Source organism: Cololabis saira, chromosome 3 (genome assembly GCF_033807715.1).
Source record: "Cololabis saira isolate AMF1-May2022 chromosome 3, fColSai1.1, whole genome shotgun sequence".
Taxonomy (NCBI): domain Eukaryota; kingdom Metazoa; phylum Chordata; class Actinopteri; order Beloniformes; family Belonidae; genus Cololabis; species Cololabis saira.
This window is the reverse complement of record NC_084589.1, coordinates 22,305,703-22,328,786: the sequence shown is the minus strand read 5'-3', so window position 1 is coordinate 22,328,786 and position 23,084 is coordinate 22,305,703. Positions and strand designations below refer to the sequence as shown.

At 42.8% G+C, this 23,084-nt stretch overlaps 1 protein-coding gene and 1 long non-coding RNA gene across 2 annotated transcripts; both read right to left on the bottom strand.

Moving 5' to 3' along the window:
- Nucleotides 1-3,012: 3,012 nt before the first annotated feature.
- On the bottom strand, nucleotides 3,013-5,209 carry LOC133429056 (uncharacterized). The gene is made up of 3 exons (XR_009774028.1): nucleotides 3,880-5,209; nucleotides 3,248-3,537; nucleotides 3,013-3,099 (listed from the first exon to the last, which is right to left on the bottom strand). It is a non-coding gene; the product is annotated as an uncharacterized LOC133429056 (long non-coding RNA).
- A 3,825-nt stretch (nucleotides 5,210-9,034) lies between these two features.
- LOC133428433 (uncharacterized) lies at nucleotides 9,035-21,640 on the bottom strand. The gene is made up of 11 exons (XM_061716553.1): nucleotides 21,560-21,640; nucleotides 21,410-21,477; nucleotides 20,480-21,324; nucleotides 19,273-20,068; nucleotides 18,728-18,982; nucleotides 18,422-18,510; nucleotides 15,760-18,348; nucleotides 15,524-15,672; nucleotides 12,741-12,830; nucleotides 11,907-12,000; nucleotides 9,035-11,307 (listed from the first exon to the last, which is right to left on the bottom strand). Exons 7-11 carry the CDS (start codon nucleotides 15,781-15,783, stop codon nucleotides 9,595-9,597), a joined length of 2,070 nt encoding a protein of 689 aa, XP_061572537.1. The 5' UTR covers nucleotides 15,784-18,348; nucleotides 18,422-18,510; nucleotides 18,728-18,982; nucleotides 19,273-20,068; nucleotides 20,480-21,324; nucleotides 21,410-21,477; nucleotides 21,560-21,640; the 3' UTR covers nucleotides 9,035-9,594.
- Between the last annotated feature and the right edge of the window lie 1,444 nt (nucleotides 21,641-23,084).

Sequence of the window (23,084 nt, the reverse complement as noted above, 5' to 3'; positions counted from 1 at the left end):
TGAACCCAGCCTCATCTATAAAGATGAACTCATGTGGGATTGCATGAGCATCCATTTCCAGTACTCTCTGAAAACAAAAAACAAAAAAGCAGTCAATTTGGTGTTATCCAGTACACTGGGAAAAAATGTTGCATGTAGTGTACTGCAGTCAATATTGTACTTACATCCACATACGCTCGTCTGAGCTCTTTGTTTCTTTGAGAGTTTCTCTCAAAAGGCACCTTTTATAAAGTTGTTTCATTCCGATTTGGTTTCGCTTGAGAATGCAAGCCAATGTGGAAAGACTGACACGTTGAATGTTGTTGAATATGGTGTTGTCTTGGATGATGTGGCTTTGAATTTCCCGTAATCTGATTTCATTATTTTCCAAAACCAAGTTTACAATGGCAGCTTCCTGTACCCCGGTGAACATTTGGCCCCTTCCTCCACCATGGTTGCGTCTCTCAGTCCTTTAGAAAAACAAAAATATAGGGCTTGGACAATGCAGCCTAAGGATATTTCCCCCACAGTAGAGTAAATTGTACAGGAAACTTGTACAGTTAGTATATGGCATCAGCCATTCATGAAGTAAACAGGTGTCACCCAACTGATACACTATGACATGGGGTGTACTACATAGTGTGAAAGAAAGTTTGGTTACATACCTGTGCTCCAGGCTAAATGTCCGGATGACAGAGGCGACAGTAAAACGGCTCAAGTTGGGCTGCACTCTCTGTCCAGCCTCTCGCATTGTCAGCCCATGGTTGATGACATCAACTAAGGTTGCTCTGATTTCATTCGAAAGTTGTTGTCTTCTTTGGCCATGACCTCCTCTACCAGCTCTACCCCTACCTCTCACTCTTCCTCCCCCTCTAATTCTCACCCTCCCTCTTCCTCTCTCTGCAACGTCTTCCATTGTTGTAAAAGAAAAAGGTGCTCACCTGTGGTCTTTTTATAGTGCTTACTTCCTGATTGAAGTGGTAACAATTAACCATTGAGGTGTTTGGCCAGGTGGCACATGTGTTGGCCAATTAGCTCATGCAGGGTCATTTTGAATGGCAGTGTTTTGAAATGGCAAACATGTGACTTTATGTCAGATTGTTGTGTCTTATGCAGAGAACCGTGTCCAGTGCATTTAAAAAGTGCCATTTTGAATTGCAAAATGTGTGTAAAGCAGAAAATGTGTTTAGAGTTTTGGAGACTTGAGAAGAGGTTTTGCTCTCTGTGTGTCAGTTTAAATAATTGTGCTATGCATGTCATTTTAGTGTGTTAGCAATTGGAAAAAACTGTAAATATTCAATGTCAAAAGAAAGATAAAGCTAAACCACAAAGAGTGTGTGTGTGTGTGTGTGTGTGTGTGTGTGTGTGTGTGTGTGTGTGTGTGTGTGTGTGTGTGTGTGTGTGTGTGTGAAGAAAAAAGATAGAAATAAAAGGGAGAGGGGTAAGGGGAGCAACAACGGTAGAAACCACACAAACCATAAACATAGACACATAAACATTTAAACGTATAGACGAGCATGGTATTTTACCTCCGGGAAAACATCAGTACAGGGGTGTTAATGATTCACATTAATGTGAGTAGCGGGTTATGGGTTTTCAGAAGAGCCATGGAGTTATTTTAGAGTCTCTGTATAACTGTCCTTCAATGTAGAGTTTGTCCACCACCAGGATAGCACGTTTATTGTTTTGCCTGTGTTGTTTGAAGATGGGGTACAGTACTTTGCGCCGTTCATTTATTTCGCGTGGGTATTGGTTGTTGAGTCCATAGTGCGTGCCTTTGAGTTCCTTTCCTCTGCTTTTAATGAGTTCCTTGTGTTTGTAGTGTTCCAGTTTGACGATGATGGGTCGGGGTGATTTGTTTGTGCGGGATCCAAGACGGTGAACGCGGTGAAAAGTGATGTGGTTTACAGTGTCCGGGGGGAGTTTAAGTTCAGTTCTCAGGAAATCCTTAAGTATTTCTGGGTTGTCAGATGGGTGTTCGGGGATGCCAGAAAATTTGAGATTGTCACGCATGCTTCTGGTTTGAATGTCCAGTATGGTTTCTTTCATTTTTTTGTTTTCTTTCATGACCAAGTCCATGTTTTCAGTGAGTGTTTTAACGGAGTTATTTGACTGCTCTAATTTCTCGATGTAGTTGTGGGCGTAATCCAGGCTTGTCCGAAGTTCTTTTATTTCCTCATGCAGTGTTACCAGTAGGTCCAGTTTTTTATTTATAGATTGCAATATACTGACCTCGACTTCTGTGGTGGGTGTCAGATCGTCTGTGTCTGTGGATGAAGTTTTTTTCCGTTTGCTTGGATTGGATGGGTCGGATGAGTCCTGTGGGTTGTTGTCCATGTTGGAGCGGTTGTAATAGTGATCGATATAATCCTCTAGGTTTGCTAAATCCTCCAGTGCGTGGTAATAGTATTCCGGTTAGTAATCGATGTATGGAGTTTGAGTTCTGTCCCCTCTGACGCTTATGAGGCCGTGTGGGTGTGGTGCTTGGTGTTGGTAGTCTAGCAGAGGAAGCCTCTGCTAGAGGTGCTGTGACAGCTGAAGACTTAAGCACCTCTGGCCTTCTTACGTCTACCCCCGCTGCTGTGCCAACCACAGGGAAGACAACGTCATGCTGCTCTTAAAAGGTAATCCATTTCACCAAAAAATTAGAAGCGGATGGTTCCTTTTTCTGTGCCCCTATTGTTGTCCTTTATTCTTTTGTATGCGTCGACTAGTGTGTTCCATTTCCTGGCCACTTTATCTGGACAGAAGAACACAGAGAACTGGGTGCTGAACTTCTCTGCAGTTTCAATCCACAATGTCTTTTTGTTTGACCTGGCAGATTTTAGCCGAGAATTCAGTTCCTTTAAAGTCTTTGGGAGACCGTCGGCTTCTGTCTCCAGGTGTTGGCGCAGCTCGACGCGATAGTCGGATGCTCGCATGCAGTTATGACACGGTGTTAAGCCTGAATTGTAAAGAAATCACAACACTGAATTTTCACAAATGGCAACTTTATTGTTAAAAAAAAATAAAACATAAGTTGTATATAAATAACATGTATGCACTATTGCTGGCTCAAGGAAGGACCGTGCGTCTTTTGAAGGTATCGTTGAACAGCTTCAGGTGCATTGCTCGGAAGATCTGAAACCATAAACAGAAAAAAATGTTATACGGTACTAATAGAGCTCCGTAACACAGAGTAACAGCGGAGCTAAGCTAAATACTTAGCCCATGCAAAGATCATACTTGTAGACAAATATAAATAATATAAAAAAATAACGCCACTTACCGCTGACTCGTGTGCAGTTGCCGGGTCCGTGCTGTTGGAACTGGTCCTTTTATGAGGGTAAGTGTCGATGCAAAACCGCATTTCTACTGTCCCTCGCTGTTCAGCAGCCACCGCTGCTGAACAATGGCTGAAGCTCCGGCCGGCGGAGTTAGTTGTGGGCGTGGTTTCAGCAGCGGAGCAGACCGAGGCGTGGTTTGCATTTTGCTTACATAACGAAAATGCACAAATCTGAACGGCTCGTAGAAGTCACATGACACTGGAAGGATCCTCTGGGTTGGGATGAACAGACCCTGCAGAATTCATAATAGGTTCCCTTTTAATAACATTGAACTTGCATTACTACAGACAGCCTGAACCTGAGCATGGTCATAGTAAAATAAAAAAAGACCGCCTGCATTGGGCAGTTAAACAAAACAGCACCTAAATTAAATGCAACAACAGAATTATCTGTAAATGTAACATGTATAAAAACAAGAGGGAAGCAATGAAATTTAACACACTTATAGACTGAACATGCTAGTCTATTATATAAATAATAAAGTGCTGTAACAGCTGTAACAAAGCCTGCCTGAGAATCTTTTCTTTAGAAAACTAAATAAAACTAATAAACATTGAAAAAATAAAGTGCTCACCTCCTTTTGTCCTTTTTTTGGTTAGGCCAGGTTTAAACAGTTCACTCTCTACCTCACTTCTTCCAGGAGTACTTCTTGTTACTTCTTGCAGCACTGAGCAGCTCCTTGTCTTTGAGAACTGTAGTGTGGAACTCCGAACAGGTCTGCTCAAAGTTAAAGTGATGAGGAGCTCACTCTTCATGAGCTCCACTGAACACCTGCTTCTAGCGTCACTCCATATGTTGGTCATACGGGAGAAGATTCTTTCCACGTATCCAGTGGATGCTGGGATGCGTCTCATGATAGAGAGCATGTTGGGAAGATCAACTTCTTCAAACACAGTCATCCACCTCGCAGCAACACCCTTGGACTTCCATTAATTCAGCATTCTGTTCCCTGAGCCTCTTCAGGATGATACTGACTGTAGTGCACTCATCATAAAGCTCATCCATCTTCAATTTATTGATGAGGTTGAGTTTTTTTAGCCACCTTCTCCATTTGATCAAAGGTCAGGGTGCCACGTTGGAGAGAGAGAGGTTGGAGTGCAAACAGCCAGTTCTCTTCTGAGAAATCAAACCATTTCTCAACATATGAAATGGCTTTATTGAGAAATGCAGTGAATTCGACCCTTGCCATTTTTGCTTCATCTGGGAGGAGGCCCTGCAGCTTTTGCCTTGTTAGGTACCCATAGAACTGGTCGTCTCATCTCTGTATGAGCTTTTGCTTGAATTCAGCCATGATGGAATACAGCTCAACACAGGTGGTTGCATTGCCCTCCAGGCTCTTTACTACCTCCTCAAAGAGGGAGAGTATATTGTTGCAGAAGAGAAGGTAAACCTCCACAATGTCTCCGTCTTCCACAGTGGAGTCTTTGTAGAGCTTTAAGATAACCCGCACTTGCTTGGGACACTCCTCTCCTAGACTGATGAAGTACGACTTCAGTGCAGTCCAGGACTGCATAAACCGATGGATTGCTGGATTAAGGGAGAGCCACCTGGTTGTCACATGTCGTAAGATCTCCTTGAATTGAACATCACAAAACTCACAAAACTCTTTGAGGGACTCTCTTCTTTTAGCTGATGTGGAGAAGTGGCCATAAACCTTCAGCACAACATTCTCCACATCTACAGTGAGCTCGTCAAGGGCGTGCTTCACAGTGTTGTGCACTATGTGGGCATGGCAGTTTCCTTGCAGCAGATTGTTTTGTTTTTTCTTCAGGTTAGTGAAAACAGAGTTGTGAATACCATAATTGACATTTGTGTTGTCAGCACTGAATGCGGTCACTGGATCCATTGACAAGCCAAATTTCTCAAGGGATTTTTCCAGGAGAGTTACAATTCCAGCAGCTGACTCGTCTGTATTCTCTATGAAGTCCAGCATTTTGTTGGTCACCCCAGACTCTGGACTGAAGTACTGGACAGCAAGGGGAAACATCTTCCTGTTCCCTTTATTTGATGCATCGGTCTGTATGGAGAATGGGATGAGTGACGAGGTTAAGATCTTGAGAACATCACCCACTGCCTTTGGACCCAGGACGTCTTTCACCAGTGCCTTTTGCTTTGTTCTCCCCAAAGTCATTTTCTCCACCATTTTGGAATCGCATAGAATTTTCTGATTGAGCTTGTGTCCACAGCCAGCACTGTTGTAGCTAAGATGTTTTACTGTGTGGTAAACCTGTGTCACCTCAACTGAAGTAATCTGGGGAGGAGTAGGATGATGTCAGATTATTACTTTCATTTTGGTGTCACTATTTATCTATCAATCAATCAATCATATACAGGACTGTCTCAGAAAATTAGAATATTGTGATAAAGTTCTTTATTTTCTGTAATGCAAAAATGTCATACATTCTGGATTCATTACAAATTAACTGAAATATTGCAAGCCTTTTATTATTTTAATATTGCTGATCATGGCTTACAGCTTAAGAAAACTCAAATATCCTATTTCAAAAAATTTGAATATTCTGGGAATCTTACTAAACTGTAAGGCATAATCAGCAATCAGCTTGCCACGGCAGCTGGGGCACTTGCCACTGCATTTACCGACTTGCCACTCACTTGCCAATGCATTTATCGAGCTGCCACTCACATGCCATGGCATTTACCGACTTGCCAATCACTTTTGTTTATTTTATTTATATGTAGCCTATTCGGATAAATTCGGGGCGGGGGGGGGGGTGGTCCTTTTACGTTCCATCGTAAATTGTAGGCTATAATAATGATAAAATGTGCATTGTGCGGCCAGTGTAGGCTGATTCTTACTTTACAACTGTCCTGAACGCATCAGAGCTGTGAGCCAACGCTGATTGTCTGTAAAGCCTGGTTTATGGTTCTGCATTAAATCGACGCAGAGCATACGCCGTAGGGTATGCAGCGACGCGCAATGTACGTGCGCATCGCCGCTTACACTACGCCGTAGGCGTTACGTTGGTGTAACGTGGAACCATAAATCAACCTTAACAGTTACAGCAATTTGCCGACTCGGCAAATTTGGGGCCAGGAAGGAGATGCGTGCTAAACTTTAAAAGAGGACTAAGCATGTACAAAGTTTTGTTACCCCGTTTTCCACGTTACCTGGATTATTTTGGGTTATGGAAGAGTCAACTATGGTGAGTCAGTGTAACCTTCTTAAATAATTTCTTTATCAGAATGTTGTGGTAGCTTTGACCACCTGCCTATTTTAATGTGCTTGTGTTGTTTTCAACTAGATCGCAGAGTCTATTCTCTATTATAGAGTTCAGAAATGATGTTAATAGACCGCTGTGTCTATATCTATCTAAATAGATAGCTGTATCAAAGATCGGACTGAGTCAGTCCGTGATTATCTGAGTTTTCAGCGCCGTGTGATTGACAGCTGTCAGGCCGGTGTGTGTGTGTGTGTGTGTGTGTGTGTGTGTGTGTGTGTGTGTGTGTGTGTGTGTGTGTGTGTGTGTGTGTGTGGAGAGTTAAAATTGCGCATATAGACACCCGATATGACCCGAAAAACCCAAAAATGTTGCGCGCGCTCACGTGCGAGGGCCCTTTCGCCGGCCATTTCGCATCTCCCAGACGGCTCTGCATACATACACATATATATATATATATATATATATATATATATATATATAGGCCCCAAGGTCAGAAAGGTTAAGAACCCCTGCTCTATTTCACCCATCCTCTGCCTAAAAATACTACAATACATTTTGGTAAGTTATGCCATTACTTTTACTTAACATTACTCTGTCAGATATTGGTCACTCACATACTGTGTTTTGAATTACTTGAAGACAGGACTGTGTGCAAACAACACAAAAAGAGAAACCATAAAGTTTCAAAGTTTATTTAGACAATGCATATTAATTAACACTACATTAAGCAGTGTAAATACACCGGGTTTAGCAGAAATGCTAGTTTCCACAAACAACCAGATACACTCACACTCACACCTACGGGCAATTTAGAATGATCAATTTACCTAGCATGCATGTTTTTGGACTGTGGGAGGAAACCGGAGTACCCGGGGAAAACCGACGCAAGCACGGGGAGAACATGCAAACTCCACACAGAAAGGTCCTGCTGGGCCTGGGAGTCAAACCGGGAACCTTCTTGCTGTGAGGCAACAGTGCTAACCACTAAGCCACCGTACTGCCATACCATTGTGTCATTGAATAAAGTGCAATGTTTTCTGTAACGCTTTCGAAGGACTGAATCAAATCCTTGGTGCTGCCACAGATACATTCTGTTGGAGAGAACTTGTCCACTCTGTAGATCTCTCTCCAAATCCTGTAGTATTAGATATATTTATATTAATTAAAATATTACAGCCTGACAGTCTGTAAAAAATGAATGTCATATCAGACTACTGTGTACAGCATACTTTAATGACGCTGTTACCTGTATGTCGTCATCTGTTAGTAATTGGTCTGCTTAAACAGACTCAAGGATGTCATCTCTGTTAAAGACAAGAGAAGATCTCAAATTGGACCAAGTCTTTTCATATTTAGCAACAGGGTAAGAGCCTGATTTGTATAACAAGTTGAAATTTGAATTATTTCAATTTATGCTTACATAAATGATGTAAAATATATTTTTCTAAGCTTTATTGGCTACGTTAAGGGAAATTCCTCCCTGCATTTTCTACTTCATTAACAAAGAAAACCATAACATTTATTACTTCATTTCAATGGCAGAAGAGGGTATGATATGTATGACATAATTCTTACACATCTTCAACAAGATTGCAGCCACAAAAGAAATCCTTTGAATTCCAGTCGCCCTCCACACCAGCACACCGGAAATGCAGCCAATTTTTACATGCAGTGCATTGTAGCCACGGGTAGTTCTTAATGTGGTCATGGAAAAGTCTTGTGAAAAAAAAACAGAAGTGCAACAACCCACATGGAAAGAACCTATATGATGCATATATGCAACTATATGTAACCTATATGCTACATATAAGCATCATATATGCGCATATATACCACATATATGCCTGGTATATGCTCCATATAGGCTGCATATATCTCACATATAGGTCAAAATCAGGTGCATATATGTGCATATACAGGGCATATAGGTCTCCTATATAGCTTGTTTATACCCTCATATAGGTCATATATGTTCATTATACAAGCCATATATGTCTCCTATATAGCTTGTTTATACCCTCATATGTCATATATGTTCATTATACAAGCCATATAGGTCTCCTATATAGCTTCTTTATCCATATATAGGCTTATCTGTTCATAATACAAGACATAAGTCTCCTATATAGCTTCTTAATATGTAGACCCTGTGTCCCATTATTATAGGCCACATGAGTACGGTTTCCTGCATACAGTAAATGTTTCAGCTCAGTGGCAGATTCTGCCTGCTGCATGAATCACATCTAATGAATGTAATGTGATAACATTAAATATCATGCAAGACTAAATTAGCACATTTGGGATGTGTACGTCAACACAATGGTAACGTCATCACATTTGCTCCTAAATACATGTGACAAGGCAATGATTATGGAATATGGCAAGTGAGGAAAACAAGCTAATTTTCAATACAAATGGCTAAACCTTTATTTCCTGAATCATTAACAAGGTTATGAATTCTTTCTTAGGCATGGTTTCCATGACAATAAAATGTGTATTGTGGTAGAATAAAATGGATAACGAACAAGTTTGATTAATCCCATGTTTATTGAAAACATTGAGCATCTAAGAAAGCATTTCACTGTGGTTAACAAATTTGAATACAAAGTTTACATTTCTGTTAGTTTCAACAAACAGACACTTTTCTTTTATCTGACATGCTTGTACAGCAACTAAATTTCCCAGACTTTTCCCCACAGGGATAAAATACAAAGGATTCTTAAATTGACTGCAAATGTCATGTTTCTCTTTTTTGTAGTACTTCCCTATTGCATATGTTGTCTCTCCCTGTCCTAGATCACAGTGAATGAATGTCTTCACAGAGAAAACACTTTCCTTTTCATCAGAAAGAATGACCGTGTATGAATTTCTCCGGAAAGTACGGGAGTAGTTTTGTGAGTGAACCATTTCTGAGTTAACCACTGCTCTGCTAAAATACTTGACAGGGACTCTAGTTGGTAGGTTAACGATGCTATTCAACGCCAGGAAATCGTCATTCTTGATCATACAAATGTTAGGCCTACCCAGACATGTAACACCATCAGAGCGGCTGACTTGTGTAACCCTTTTTTTTTGCACATGAAAATGACTCTAAGAGAGCTGAATACTCAGAGGATCCCCCCCAGGGCTTTTTTGGAAAATGATGGAAATGCCACCTGTAGCCAAACTGTTTTCATTATTTGTAGAGAAACCCCCTGACTACTCTTTACCATATCCAGAAGGACCCCGTTGTAGGACTCAAAGACAAATGCAGACTGTGCCCAGAGGGGTCCCCAGTTCTTTACAGTATTTGGTAGATGAAGGCACAAATGTACATTGAAAGTGACATTATTTGTGCCGTAAAGGCTTGCCATTTCTTGCACAAACTCTGTCAGCCACTTCTCAGATTCGGATATCTGCAGTGGGGCTATATTCTCGCCAAGTAGAATAGAGACCCCCATTACCAACTTAAACCAATGCTTTAAGTAGCTCTCAGGTAAGATCCCTTTCAATGTTGGTATGCTGTAATATAACATCCACATGTACCACTCATGTGCCTTCCAGAACTTTCTGTCTTTCATTGAGCGGGGGACACGAGAAATATTACATGGGGGTTTGATGGAAGTCAAAATGGCATCAATTTGTTCAATTGAGCGTCCAATATACCATGGAGATTGGTTGTTTTCAGGATTTAACCACAGTGTGGCGATGCTTCTAACTACACCCAGAAGCACACTGTGCATATAATCAGGAACACAGCCATCGATAATATTAAAATCAGGCAGATTACACAGAATGCTAGGCCCTTTCACTCCCAATGAGGGGTTTCCACTCGCAATAGCCTGTTCTACCTGATTGTCAGTTTGGGAAGGAGTTCTTAACTCAACGTTTTCATAAGGATAAGCCCTTACACGCCCCCTCCGTTTTAAAACACTTGTGCCTTTCTGTGTACAGAAAGAGCACCCAAACTCTCCATTAAACTGTTTGAAATTCTGAAGCATTGGACGAGCAACTGAATCTGCCACCATGATAGTGACTACTACTTTGCTTGTGACTTCACCACTGTCACTTTGCCATGTAAGACCATTAGAATACAAATCTTTGCATTCATCAACAAATGGTTTCAGATAGGTGTTCATATTCGGTTTGTTTGGACCAAACCACAGGCCACTCAGCATAAGGTGTTTTCCCCGTAGTTCTATTGGCAGTTCATTAATAGTGCATAGAATTGGCCACAAACTTGTTGGGTTTGATTTGTGCACTGGCACTCCATCAACATTGAAAGCCAGTGATATGTTATCTTGTGAGGCAAGCAATGGTAGTTTTTTGTACAGATTTCCATCGTATATATCTTTGATGGAGTCACCAATCCTCTCAAATCTGTGTTTTAAGTGTTTCCCTAATTGGTGGTCCTCAAGCAGTTTTTGGATTTGAGCTTTTAGCGGCAGGTACAAAAAACACTGATCTTTCTGTGCATGTGCTTTTGATATGTTCTGGTCACAAACTGGGCATTTGACATTGAAGGGACCTTCCTGCATCCTTACGTTGCACGTCTTGCAGACATAGTGTATCTCTAGTAAGTCTTTCACTGATTCGAATGATTTGAAGAACAGGTACTTAGAACCACTCACTGACAGCCCATCAGGCCCACTACTGAAGTTGATGAGCTGCAGAATGTCCTCCAAGGCTTTGTTTGTCAGTCCGTGTTTGAGTTTTAATGCCAGCAGCAGCAGTTCCACCTGTTCTTTAGTTGGTTTCTGGTCTGCGGTTGGAGATGAAGAGCTTGGTCCCTCTTCCTGATCTTCTGGGAAAGACATAGGGCTAGGTACTGGTTGGTTCATCTGTGAAACATAGGATCAGCAGTGTCACAAATTTGAGAAGAATCACACAAATCTATTTTTTCTGCTGTTGGTAGGGGTGGGAAGGTAGAGGGGTGGGGAGAGGGGGTATTGGAGTGTGTCAATGTGTGAGCTACCTGAGACATTGGAGAGAGACAACCCAAAACCAAATCAAAATGGAATGCTACCTAGTATTAAACAGAGAATACACACTAGCAGACCTGAGTACGGTGAAAGACCCAAAACTTAGGAAAGCCTTGACTAGGTACAGACTCAGCGATCACAGCCTTGCAATAGAAAGACAGAATGTGCACCCACAAAATGTGCGAGACACATACTTCCCGCAGTTCACACAAACCCAAAGTGAGTTTTTAAATATGACCAATGATGAAAAACTCCCATTCCTATTGGGAGAAAGACAGTTGTCTTTCTCCCAGTAGGGGTATCGAATCAAATCAACGATTAATATGATATACAACACACTTTTGATTGGTATTATTAAAGGGTAGATATAATGGCCCGAAGTCAAGTTTCCTTTCTTTTTGTGAGCGGTTTACATACACTAGTGACTAAACATGTGTGGTCATTGTGGGCCAACTTACTGTGTCATCAGGAGCAGTAGAGGCCTGGGGTTCCTGATTGGTTGAAGAGTCCACAGGTTGAGCTTCTTCATCTCCCTCATCATCAAGCATTCTCCTAAAAAGAAAATTATCTGTTACTGGAAATTACTAATTGCACTAAGAGGCTATCATTGATTGGAGTGATAGAAATGGCAGTAAAAGTGAACCATTTCTCGTTCCGTTCTGGAATTAGTTCAAGCTTTGCTTTTTGCTTTTTAAGGCAGTGGTGGCCTAGTGGTTAGAGGAGCGGCCTTGATACTGGAAGAACCCCTGTTTGATTCCCAAATTCATCAATCATGAATAACAGCTGAATAACACTTGAGCAAGGCTTCCTGCAGGGTCTGTCTGTAAATAACTTAGTCCAACACCCTGGGTAAACTACAAACTTTGCTTTACTTTGCTACCTAGGTTTGATGAACAGGACAATGAACTTTTTTCATTTTTTATTTTTATTTATTTTTTATTTATTTTTATTTATTCATTTTTTTTGGGGGGGGGGGGGGGGGGGCATGCAAGATACACATTTGTGTACAAACTAACTTGAATCCCTTTGTTCCTAGTGAATCCAATGATGTTTCAAAGTAATGGGCATGGGAAGCTAACAACTGTGTACAGACACACTAAACTAACGTTATAAATGTTTTTACAATTACAATTTTACAATGTTTTTACAGTTAGAGAATCATGACTGAAGTTAGGATACATGGTATTCAGATTATTGGATAGCATTTCCATCAAGCTACTCCACAGCTAGCCTCGAGTTAGCTTTAGGCTACTCCAGAGCTAGCTAACCAGGACAATGTAGAACTAGCTTACCTTCGTCTTCTTGTTTTTGTCCTTTTTGGAATTGGTGCTTCGTCATCCTCGTGGTATGCTTTGTAACGCTTCGGACCCATGCTGGTGCTTCTTTTACAGTGAAAAATAAAATGTAAGTGAAAAAAAAGTTGGGTCTCACGGAGTGCAAAGCTTCTTCTTCTTCTTCTTCTTATTGGGTTTAGAGTGCAAAGCTTGCCGCTCTGTTTCTGTTATAAACTGCTCCCCCGGAAGTGGAAAAAACTAGCGCGACTACATCCGGTTTGAATCAGCTATTCAATAACAATTATTAAACGATTTCATCATAGAATAATACAAACACTCAAAAAAACACTTTTGCTTTAAAGGTTGTTTTTGTTTAATCCTACCATGTTTAAAGGCAACTGGTGCCTTGAAATTTGGCGCAGCGCTGCACAAATATATATAAGTTACTGAACACACCCACCCATTTCCTAGCTAGACCGGATGCAAACAGCAAATAAAAATAAATAAAATAAAAATGATCCCAGATTACATACAAAGCGGGGCCAACCTCGAATTTTCATTTTCGAATTTTCCGTGTATTTCCGTTTCCGTCTGAGCGTCCGTTGTGCCGGCTTCTGTCCAGGCGGGAGGAGCATTGCATTATGGGCAGTGTCTCGTAGGCGGTGTGTGTGAAGTTTGAACTGTGTATTTGTAGCTGTAAGTTTGATCATAGAGAATATTATGGCAGAAAAGCCAGAAATTAAACATGCCATTGTCGAATGGACAGAGGGGTTCGATAAAGGGATGCGGAGTATAGTGAAGATCGATTGTATCCGTAATTTTTCTGTTTCTGATTTTCTGAGCGTGGAAGAGTCAGACGAGGACTACCCAAAATTGGTTGAATGGCAACAAGGAAGAAAACCATGGCCCGTTTATCAGGCTCGAATTCTACATGTGGCAAGTATGTGACATTATGTTTCAATGTAAAATATATCACATGTTTGAGTATTGCATACCATCTGTAGCATAACCTTAGTGATGTTATTGGGTTTCGATAACTAATGTCACTGGGCTTAACATGCTGACAACGTATCTGTTAAAACAAGAGCTGACAGTCTGAGTAGTACCACTCGACTCGTTCAATACTTCTGAAGTAGTGTGCAAACTGTGCATGCAGTGCAAGTTATATCTTTTGCCATTCTATCTTTGCACAGGTAGGACTGTAGGGAAGATTGTAATAAAAGAAGATGGGGGGGAAAGACTGGTATATTGCACAGACTACAGAGAATGATAAAAATAAAATAAAAATTAACAGAGCAAAAAAAAAAAAAACAAGAAGCAAAACGGAATGTGCAGTTGAGGCTTTCACTGATCTTTTAAATGTTATTCATGTCCTCACTGTACTGCATTACTGCTATTATTTTAATTGCTTTTCTTTTGTTCTCTCACTGCTCTGTAAAGCACTTTGAGCTGCATTTCATGTCATGAAAGGTGCTATACAAATAAAGATTATTATTATTATTATTATTCATTAAATGCTCTGATTAAATGCACACACATGACTAAGTGTGAATCGTGCATCAGCTGGATTGTTATGCTGATACGGCACAGGATTAAGTGTGAAGTAGCGAGCATCATGGCCATAAAAAGGTCCACACAGAGTAGGCTATTTGAAAATAGAAAGCCCATGACGATCAATGTCATTTTATATCTTATTTCCAAGCCAGCTTTAAAACGACCATGGCATGTGGAGTGGTTAGCACTTCTGCCTCACAGCAATAAGGTCATGGATTCGAGCCCTAGTCCATACCATGTCCTTTCTGTGTGGAGTTTGCATGTTCTCTCCATGTTCTGGGTTTTCCCAGATGAACAAGTATTTTAGGGTTAATACTCCTGTCAGTGTGTGTGAGCCACTGGCAATTCCAATCTGGAGTTCAAGGGACATCAGTTGCAAATTTGCCTCTGGTGCATTCATTACTGTGCATTGTACTCAAATAAATAATAATAATAATAATAATAAACCTGTAGGACACTAGATCTGAGACTATGTTAGATTGGGTACATGTCATGATGACATTTTGATTTCCTTGCACCAGGACACATAAAGACTCTGGAGAAACAACTCCAGGATATGGAGAGTGCGGAGAATGATGAGCCTGAACCCCAAACTGCAAAGAGGCAACACATCCCAAACCCCAAGTACCCCAAGCAGCAGTCTCTAAAGAAAAAGGTAAACTGGGCCAATTGTTGGTTTCATTACACAATAGCTTAAATATATTTTAAAATTAAATTTGAAGATGATTTTTTAAGGCTAATGGAAATTGAAATCCATAAACATTGTGTGTATCCACTTGAATACTTTATTTGATTTATTAATATTATCTGCAGGCTTTATTTTTATTTTCTTAATATGTAGAACAATCAATCTGGTAGGCTTCAAGTCCCATGCAACATTTTGCTGCGAACAGCAGCAACTATAATTTAGGCTATACTAGTACAGTTTGTTTAGGCCAGGGGTCGACAAACGTTTAGATGTTTTTTTTATTTTCTTGATAGTCAGTGTTCAGAGTTTGAATGAGTGTAGAATTGTGTGCAGGATGTCATTTGCAAGATGTGAGGGAACCTAAACTAATTGACATTTATTTTAAAAGAAAGACGTACCCTCCGCTTCAAACTTATGGCAGTGTGCCAGTGATCACCCTGTGAATGTTGGCACCACTGCCTAAGGTCGTCTACCCCTGGTTAAACAATACTTCACACTAAGTCTTTAGAAGTACTTCCTAATTGGTCCATAACTGCATAATAATTAAAGTTGTACATACTTGCTTGAACCGGTTGCTCTTTGAAAGACATGTCTTAGTTTGCCATGCCAGGCAATGACTGCTCGAGTTTTTTTTCTGGCCTCAGCTGCCTGGAGTTTAGATTCATCTTGCTCCATCTGTAGCATTTCTGCTGCTGTGAGTGGAAAGTCCTGTGTAACAGAGACATTTGCTGTAACTGAAGTATTTGCTTTATCACTTGTATAGATATTGACACAGGAGGAGTGAAGTAGACTAACCTTAGCATTCACGTTTTTTATCATTTCTGTTGCGTGGTGCAAACGAAGAGCCCTGCACTGGCTGAGCGTCAGAGCTTCTGAAGTGACCTCAATATTTCGCACCTCATTTTCAGCAGCCTGGTTAGTTTTAAAACAATTAATTTAGACAAACCAATTTGACAGACCAATTTGACAGACCACAGAACAGTAATTACTTCATAGAACTCAGAACATACAGAACACACAAACACTCCACAATTAACAGTGTCCTGCTGCTTCCACTGAGGAGGATAGATGACATCCCAGTTTTGGAGGTGTCAAGGTTGACATTCCCCCCAGCCTTCAGTTTCTGTCTTGCCCCGCCTGTGTCCCATCTGCCCTGATTGTGTCTGCACCTGTGTCTCTTCATGTCTCGTTATCCCCTCGGTATATCTTGTCTTGTCATTCCTTTGTCCCCTGTCGGTCCGTACTGTTCCCTCCTCCATGTCTCCTCGTAGTTTTTGTCCTTCACGATCCTGGTTTTTTGTTATTCCTGCCAAGCAGCGCTTTGTTTTTGTCTTTTTGTAAATAAACCATTTTTTGTTGCAACTCCTGGCTCCTGCTCTCCTGCATTTGGGTCCTTATCTAACCTATTGTAACAGAACGGACCGACCAGATGGACCCAGCGGGAGAGCGCCTCACACTGCTGGAGTTTTTGCGCTGGGCCGAGGAGGGGGAGTATGGGGACCCCTTTTTGGGAACATGCCAAGCTCTGGGTGGGCTCAGGAGCCTGCAGGCTCAGGGGAGGCAACGACGACGGCGTCAGCGCCAGCGCCAGCCCCAGCTTGTTCCGGCTCCAGCTCATGTTCCAGTGGTGGTCCCGGACTCACCTCCCCATGTTCCGGTGGTGGTCCCGGACGCACCTCCCCATGTTCCATGTGGTGGTCCCGGACGCACCTCCCCATGTTCCTGTGGTGGTCCCGGACGCACCTCCCCATGTTCCAGTGGTGGTCCCGGACGCACCTCCCCATGTTCCTGTGGTGGTCCCGGACGCACCTCCCCATGTTCCAGTGGTGGTCCCGGACGCACCTCCCCATGTTACAGTGGTGGTCCCGGACGCATCAGCCCCTGCTCCGCAGCCAGAGCCCAGGCCCCCCCCCGCCCGCCCGCCCTGGATGTGGACTGTGGGGACATCTGGGATCTGTCCCTTGAGGGGGGGCCAGCGCCTCGGACCCGGGTACTCCCGGAGCCCCGGACCCGGGTACCCCCGCAGCCGGCGCCCCGGATCCGGGTACCCCCGCAGCCGGCGCCTCGGACCCGGGTACCCCCTGGCTCCTGCTCTCCTGCATTTGGGTCCTTATCTAACCTATTGTAACAGAACGGACCGACCAGATGGACCCAGCGGGAGAGCGCCTCACACTGCTGGAGTTTTTGCGCTGGGTCGAGGAGGGGGAGTATGGGGACCCCTTTTTGGGAACATGCCAAGCTCTGGGTGGGCTCAGGAGCCTGCAGGCTCAGGGGAGGCAACGACGACGGCGTCAGCGCCAGCCCCAGCTTGTTCCGGCTCCAGCTCATGTTCCAGTGGTGGTCCCGGACTCACCTCCCCATGTTCCGGTGGTGGTCCCGGACGCACCCCCCCATGTTCCAGTGGTGGTCCCGGACGCACCTCCCCATGTTCCATGTGGTGGTCCCGGACGCACCTCCCCATGTTCCTGTGGTGGTCCCGGACGCACCTCCCCATGTTCCAGTGGTGGTCCCGGACGCACCTCCCCATGTTCCTGTGGTGGTCCCGGACGCACCTCCCCATGTTCCAGTGGTGGTCCCGGACGCACCTCCCCATGTTCCAGTGGTGGTCCCGGACGCATCAGCCCCTGCTCCGCAGCCAGCGCCCAGGCCCCCCCCGCCCGCCCGCCCTGGATGTGGACTGTGGGGACATCTGGGATCTGTCCCTTGAGGGGGGGCCAGCGCCTCGGACCCGGGTACTCCCGGAGCCCTGGACCCGGGTACCCCCGCAGCCGGCGCCCCGGATCCGGGTACCCCCGCAGCCGGCGCCTCGGACCCGGGTACCCCCGCAGCCATGTCAAGTTCCAGAGCCATGTCAAGTTCCAGAGCAACGTCAAGTTCCAGAGCAACGTCAAGTTCCAGAGCAACGTCAAGTTCCAGAGCAACGTCAAGTTCCAGAGCAGCGGCAAGTCCCCGAGCAGCGGCAAGTCCCCGAGCAGCGGCAAGTCCCCGAGCCGCGGCAAGTCCCCGAGCCGCGGCAAGTCCCCGAGCCGCGGCAAGTCCCCGAGCCGCGGCAAGTCCCCGAGCCGCGGCAAGTCCCCGAGCCGCGCCAAGCCCCCGAGCCACGCCAAGAGTCCCTGTCACGTCCCCCGCCAAGACCCACGCCAAGACCCAGGCCTAGGCCTCGGGGACCCCCCCCCGAGCTGTCTCGCCGGTCTGCCCAGTCCCCAGGACGGCCCCCAGAACATTGGCCATGTGTTGGCCTGGCTTTGTTTTTGCCTTTTTGTAAATAAACCCTTTTTTGTTGCAACTCATGGCTCCTGTTCTCCTGCACTTGGGTCCTCAGCAAACCGAACCATGACAGGAGGCTGCCAGAAAATCTGAAGACGTTACTAAAAAAGAAAGAGGCTATAGTTTGGCATTATAATACTGTCATATTACCTTATCTATACATTAAAGTGTTGTACGTTATGTGACTCACTTCAGGAGAGTCATGTCTGTTTTGGAGATCCTTGTATATGAATCAAGTGAGTCATACACACGGATCTCCTTTTCTTTGAAGTCAAACACCTACAAGGAAAAACATCTGTCATCACCGTATTACCAGAAGACAAAGCTTTGGCTAAGTATACTTTAAATGGGATTTGGATAATTCAGTTTCATTTCATGTAGGCTGTTCAACAAAACCACTTATATAAAAGATATTATACAGACCTAAAATGTCTCTATTCAATTCTATAGAAGTAAAAATATAACCATTACAAGCTTAAAATCTGTTGTGACTCACCCAAAGAATGAAATGGTTCCCTGTCTCTGGAGAAGAATGACCCACAATTCTGGGGAGAAATAGCTTCTCCACAACCTACAGCAAAGTCCATGTTAACATCTTTTTTCATTTGTTTTGGACAGTGTCCTACATTATACAAAAATAGTCAAAAAAGGACTTACAGGGATGCGTTTCACTACTTTCTCACTTACTCCTCCACAATTTTTCCATTCGCGATGCCACAAAATGAAATCAAAAGGTGCATAAAGATCCACCCTGTAACAGAAAATAGTATAATAGTATTCATGTTCTTTGTTCATGTTAAAGAAACATTCCTGAATTGTAAAGGATGACATTTAAATGTACAGTGGGGAGAACAAGTATTTGATACACTGCTGATTTTGCAGGTTTTCCCACTTGAAAAGCATGTAGCAGTCTGTAATTTTTATCATAGGTTCTCTTCAACTGTGAGTGATGGAATCTAAAAAAAATCTCGAGATAATCACATTGTCTGATTTTTAAGTAATTAATTTGCATTTTATTGCATGACATAAGTATTTGATCACCTGTCAACCAGTAAGACTTCCGGCTCTCACAGACCTGTTAGTTCTTCTTTAAGAAGCCCTCCTGTTCTCCACTCATTACCTGTATTAACTGCACCTGTTTGAACTCGTTAGAATGTAGCAGTCTTTGCCATTCATTTAACTGTGTAAATGATAAGTTTTGTTAAACTTACATCATCAGTCAGCCATGGCATGACCATAGAAGATTGATTCAGCAACTCGACTGGGCAAAGACTGACAATGTCCGTCACTGTGATGGGAAATCTTCTCGATAATACTCTCAATACTTCATTCTCATCACGCGACCCAGACACCAAGTCTTTCAGTTTTGCCTTGAGAAATATTTTTTCAACAACAATGTAATTATTTACACATTAATATTTTATTCAATTTAGATTACAGTCAAATGGTAATTTGTTAATTACCTTATCATTATAGAAAGAATAGAAATAGAATAGAAAGAATAGAAAGCCTTTATTATCATTATACTGGTACAATGAGATTAGGCAGCAGCTCCGTAAAAGTGCACACAGACTATGTAAACAAGTACTGTAAACAACAAAATGAAAAACAGGAAACATGAATACCAAAAAAAATAAAAACCAAATTAAACCAGGAAACCAGGAAATATATATATACACTATAAAAAAAGAGTGGATGGGAGGATAAAAATGTACATGAATGAGTGGAAGAATATTGCACTTGAATGGATTATCAGCAATAGCATATGATTTTGCTATGAATGAAGACTTGTTGTACGGTTCGATGTTTGCAGTCTCCTCTTACCGTTGCTTGCCATCTAATGAACAACAAAGAACAAAGTTATACTTTTCAGGAGAAAAAGAACATGTTTAGCTTTTTACAACAAATCTTTCAACTGCTTCTGCTTAATCATAACAATTACATTCAGTTCTATGTAATGGCATATTATTATATATGTGGCGTTATGAGGGGCTACTATTATTTTTATGAAGGGCAGAATCTACAAAATTGGAGGACCAACAACGCCACCCTGGGAGTTTCACCCAGGGAATTCTAAATAACTAAATTTAATAAGGACACACAGGTAAATTATACAAAGGAAATACTAGAGACGTGGTTCACCATTCAACAGGCCATAGACCATTTATTTGTATATAAAAACAGGTTAAAATTGTAACAAAAGGGCCAACAGAAATAACACCAGGTTGTATTAATAGCTGAGGCTTACCGATGGTGAGGGGGGAACAGGGGTGAGGAATCCAAAATTAAAAAGGAACACCCCACTCACACACACGCACAGCAAAAGGTGAGGTGCACAAAAAAACCAAACTCAGGACCACAGCACACGAAGGGAAACCACCACCGGGGATGCCACCACCACCACCGGCTCTCAGCAGCTGCACAACAAAAGAAAAACAGTTAGACACAATAATACACAACTCCTTCAAAAGAAAATATGAAATACTGTTAACACAATGAACAAAAGCCGTTGTAGGTACCAAAGAACTAAAGCAAAAGTAATGAGCAATTTATCCAAATGGTGTAAATGAAATAAAGAAAAGGGGTCTCTGGCCAGAGTTACCAACTCAACAAAATAAACCTGAAACAAATATCCAGCTTAATCTCAAAACAAACAAAACAGCCCTATACTAAACTCACTCACTCACTCTCATCCACACTGTTGCAGCAACTGCTACAAACTTCTGTCACAAACACCCACACACGCAGCCCAGACAGGGAGGCTACAGCCCGGGTCTGCGGCTCGGGGAAAGAAGCCCGGGACCAGGACTAGAACACCCAGCTCCCGCAAGCAATATGCTCACAGCGGCGTCGGACTTGAGCCGGGAGCGACAGGCAAAGCAAAAAAAAGGAAACGGAGCACAGCAAATAAAGTCCACAGCAAACAAATCACACAAATAAAAAGGGCATGCGAAGCAGCAGTGTCCCCTGTCCTTATCTTGAGTTCAGTCAGTGGCCACGGGTCTTTTTTAGTAGTTGTCCTCGGATTATGAGAACCAAGGAGGCTTTACACAGCTCCGTGTTATGGTGCGCTGGCGATGCGTTCAGGAACCACTATGAAAAACGGACAGGTGAGTTGTTTAACACCGGAGCAAGTAAACCACTCTAGGAGTGGCACAATAAATTTAAGTGTCCGTACCTTGTCTTTTCAAAGCTTGTGACACGCATAGAGAGGATCGCCACCATCCACTAGACCACAATGGACCACTAAAAACACAAAGCGGGCTATTACACCCAAAAGCTAAAAGATGCTGAAGCAACCTGCAGGCAGTACAGCCGTTTTACCTACCTGCACTGAACGCTGCGAAGGAAACGCCGGGAAACCGGAAGAGCTTGGAACCAGGAAGTGAGAGGGCGAGGGGAGGGAACACAACCGCCTTTTATTCCCTCACCCTCCGTGCTAATAGGCTGAGGCCTGAAATTGAGTGCAATTCTACCTGTGGTAGAATTGAGCACAGCAGGACATCATACTGCCACATATAATATTGGATAGGGACCAAAATTACCAGCTGACTGAATTCCCAGCATCCCACGTACACCAATGGACAATTGGGTGTTACATAGGGCCTCCATTTCAGCCTTGAAACTGCTGTTTATTTTTTCGTTGTGGAGGTCAATCATGATACGTACAGTCTGTTTGAAATGTGGCTCACTCATTTGACAGAGTGAGTACTTAACACCTGCACGTTCACGATTGAACTCGGTCCGTGGGATGGGATAGATGTTGAGGCTCCTTAATTTCTCCTCTGGACGTTTTTGGTTGGTTTGGTGAAATCTGTAATAGAGTGAAAATTGATGATTGGTGCCAGTAATTGGATGCTTGGCTGAAATCCGGTCACTCTCAGGTCCTTCCTGCAGTGGTATTGCTGACCTCAGGCACTTCACCCACTGTAGGTCAACCACAAGATCTTTATTAACTGCATGCTGTACATTTTCTGATGTTGGAACACAGAGTCTCCCCTCGTTTTCTTTAAAAAACATTTCTTTGGTCCAGTTGTTAGTGTGCCTCGCAACCTGTCCTACTACATCAGATATGTAACATGTTGGCAGCTATTTAAAGCTCAGCAGTCCATCCGTATGGTCTCTTGCAGACTCAGTCCAAAAGAGAAAGTTCAGATAGTATACAACACCGTGCACACAAGAGAAATGGAGGACACCACCTAAAAAATAGCACAAAAGATGTTATGGCCCAATCATGTTATTGGACATGAATAAATACTGCAAAAATCATATACTGAGCTAGGCCTCACCACCAGAAGGGTATTCAAGGAAGCGGGTTTAGTGAAAAGTCTGAGTTTGTTAAAAGGAACCCTGGCTATTAAGACATGTAGGTCTTAAAAGATAAATGTTGGTATCAATTATAACAATGTGATATAAAAAACCTTGTTGATGTCTTTGTTTTTATAAAATTTGAAAATATAATTTAACTCGTAGGTCGCCATTGTTGTTTACATTCTGGGTAGTGACGTCAGACGGTGGCTCCTGCTAGCCCCCGTACACTGTTTTGACACCCAGAAACAGATGAAAACACAGCTAAACAGGTGACGGCGCACCAGAAACACAGATCAAAACACAGCTAAACATTAAGGAGACGGTGCACCTACAAAAAAAAAAAAAAAAAGTACCGCACCATACAGCATGAACTATAAAAACACCATAAAACTCAGACAGACTAACAGACCACACGTTTCAACTAGCAGACAGCCGATGCTACAATAAAAACCCCAGCCAGATCTGGCGTCATTAAATTAAATAAAGATGTTCTTGCCTATTTCACGCGAAGTCTGCCCATAAAAAAACACATAAAAATAAGG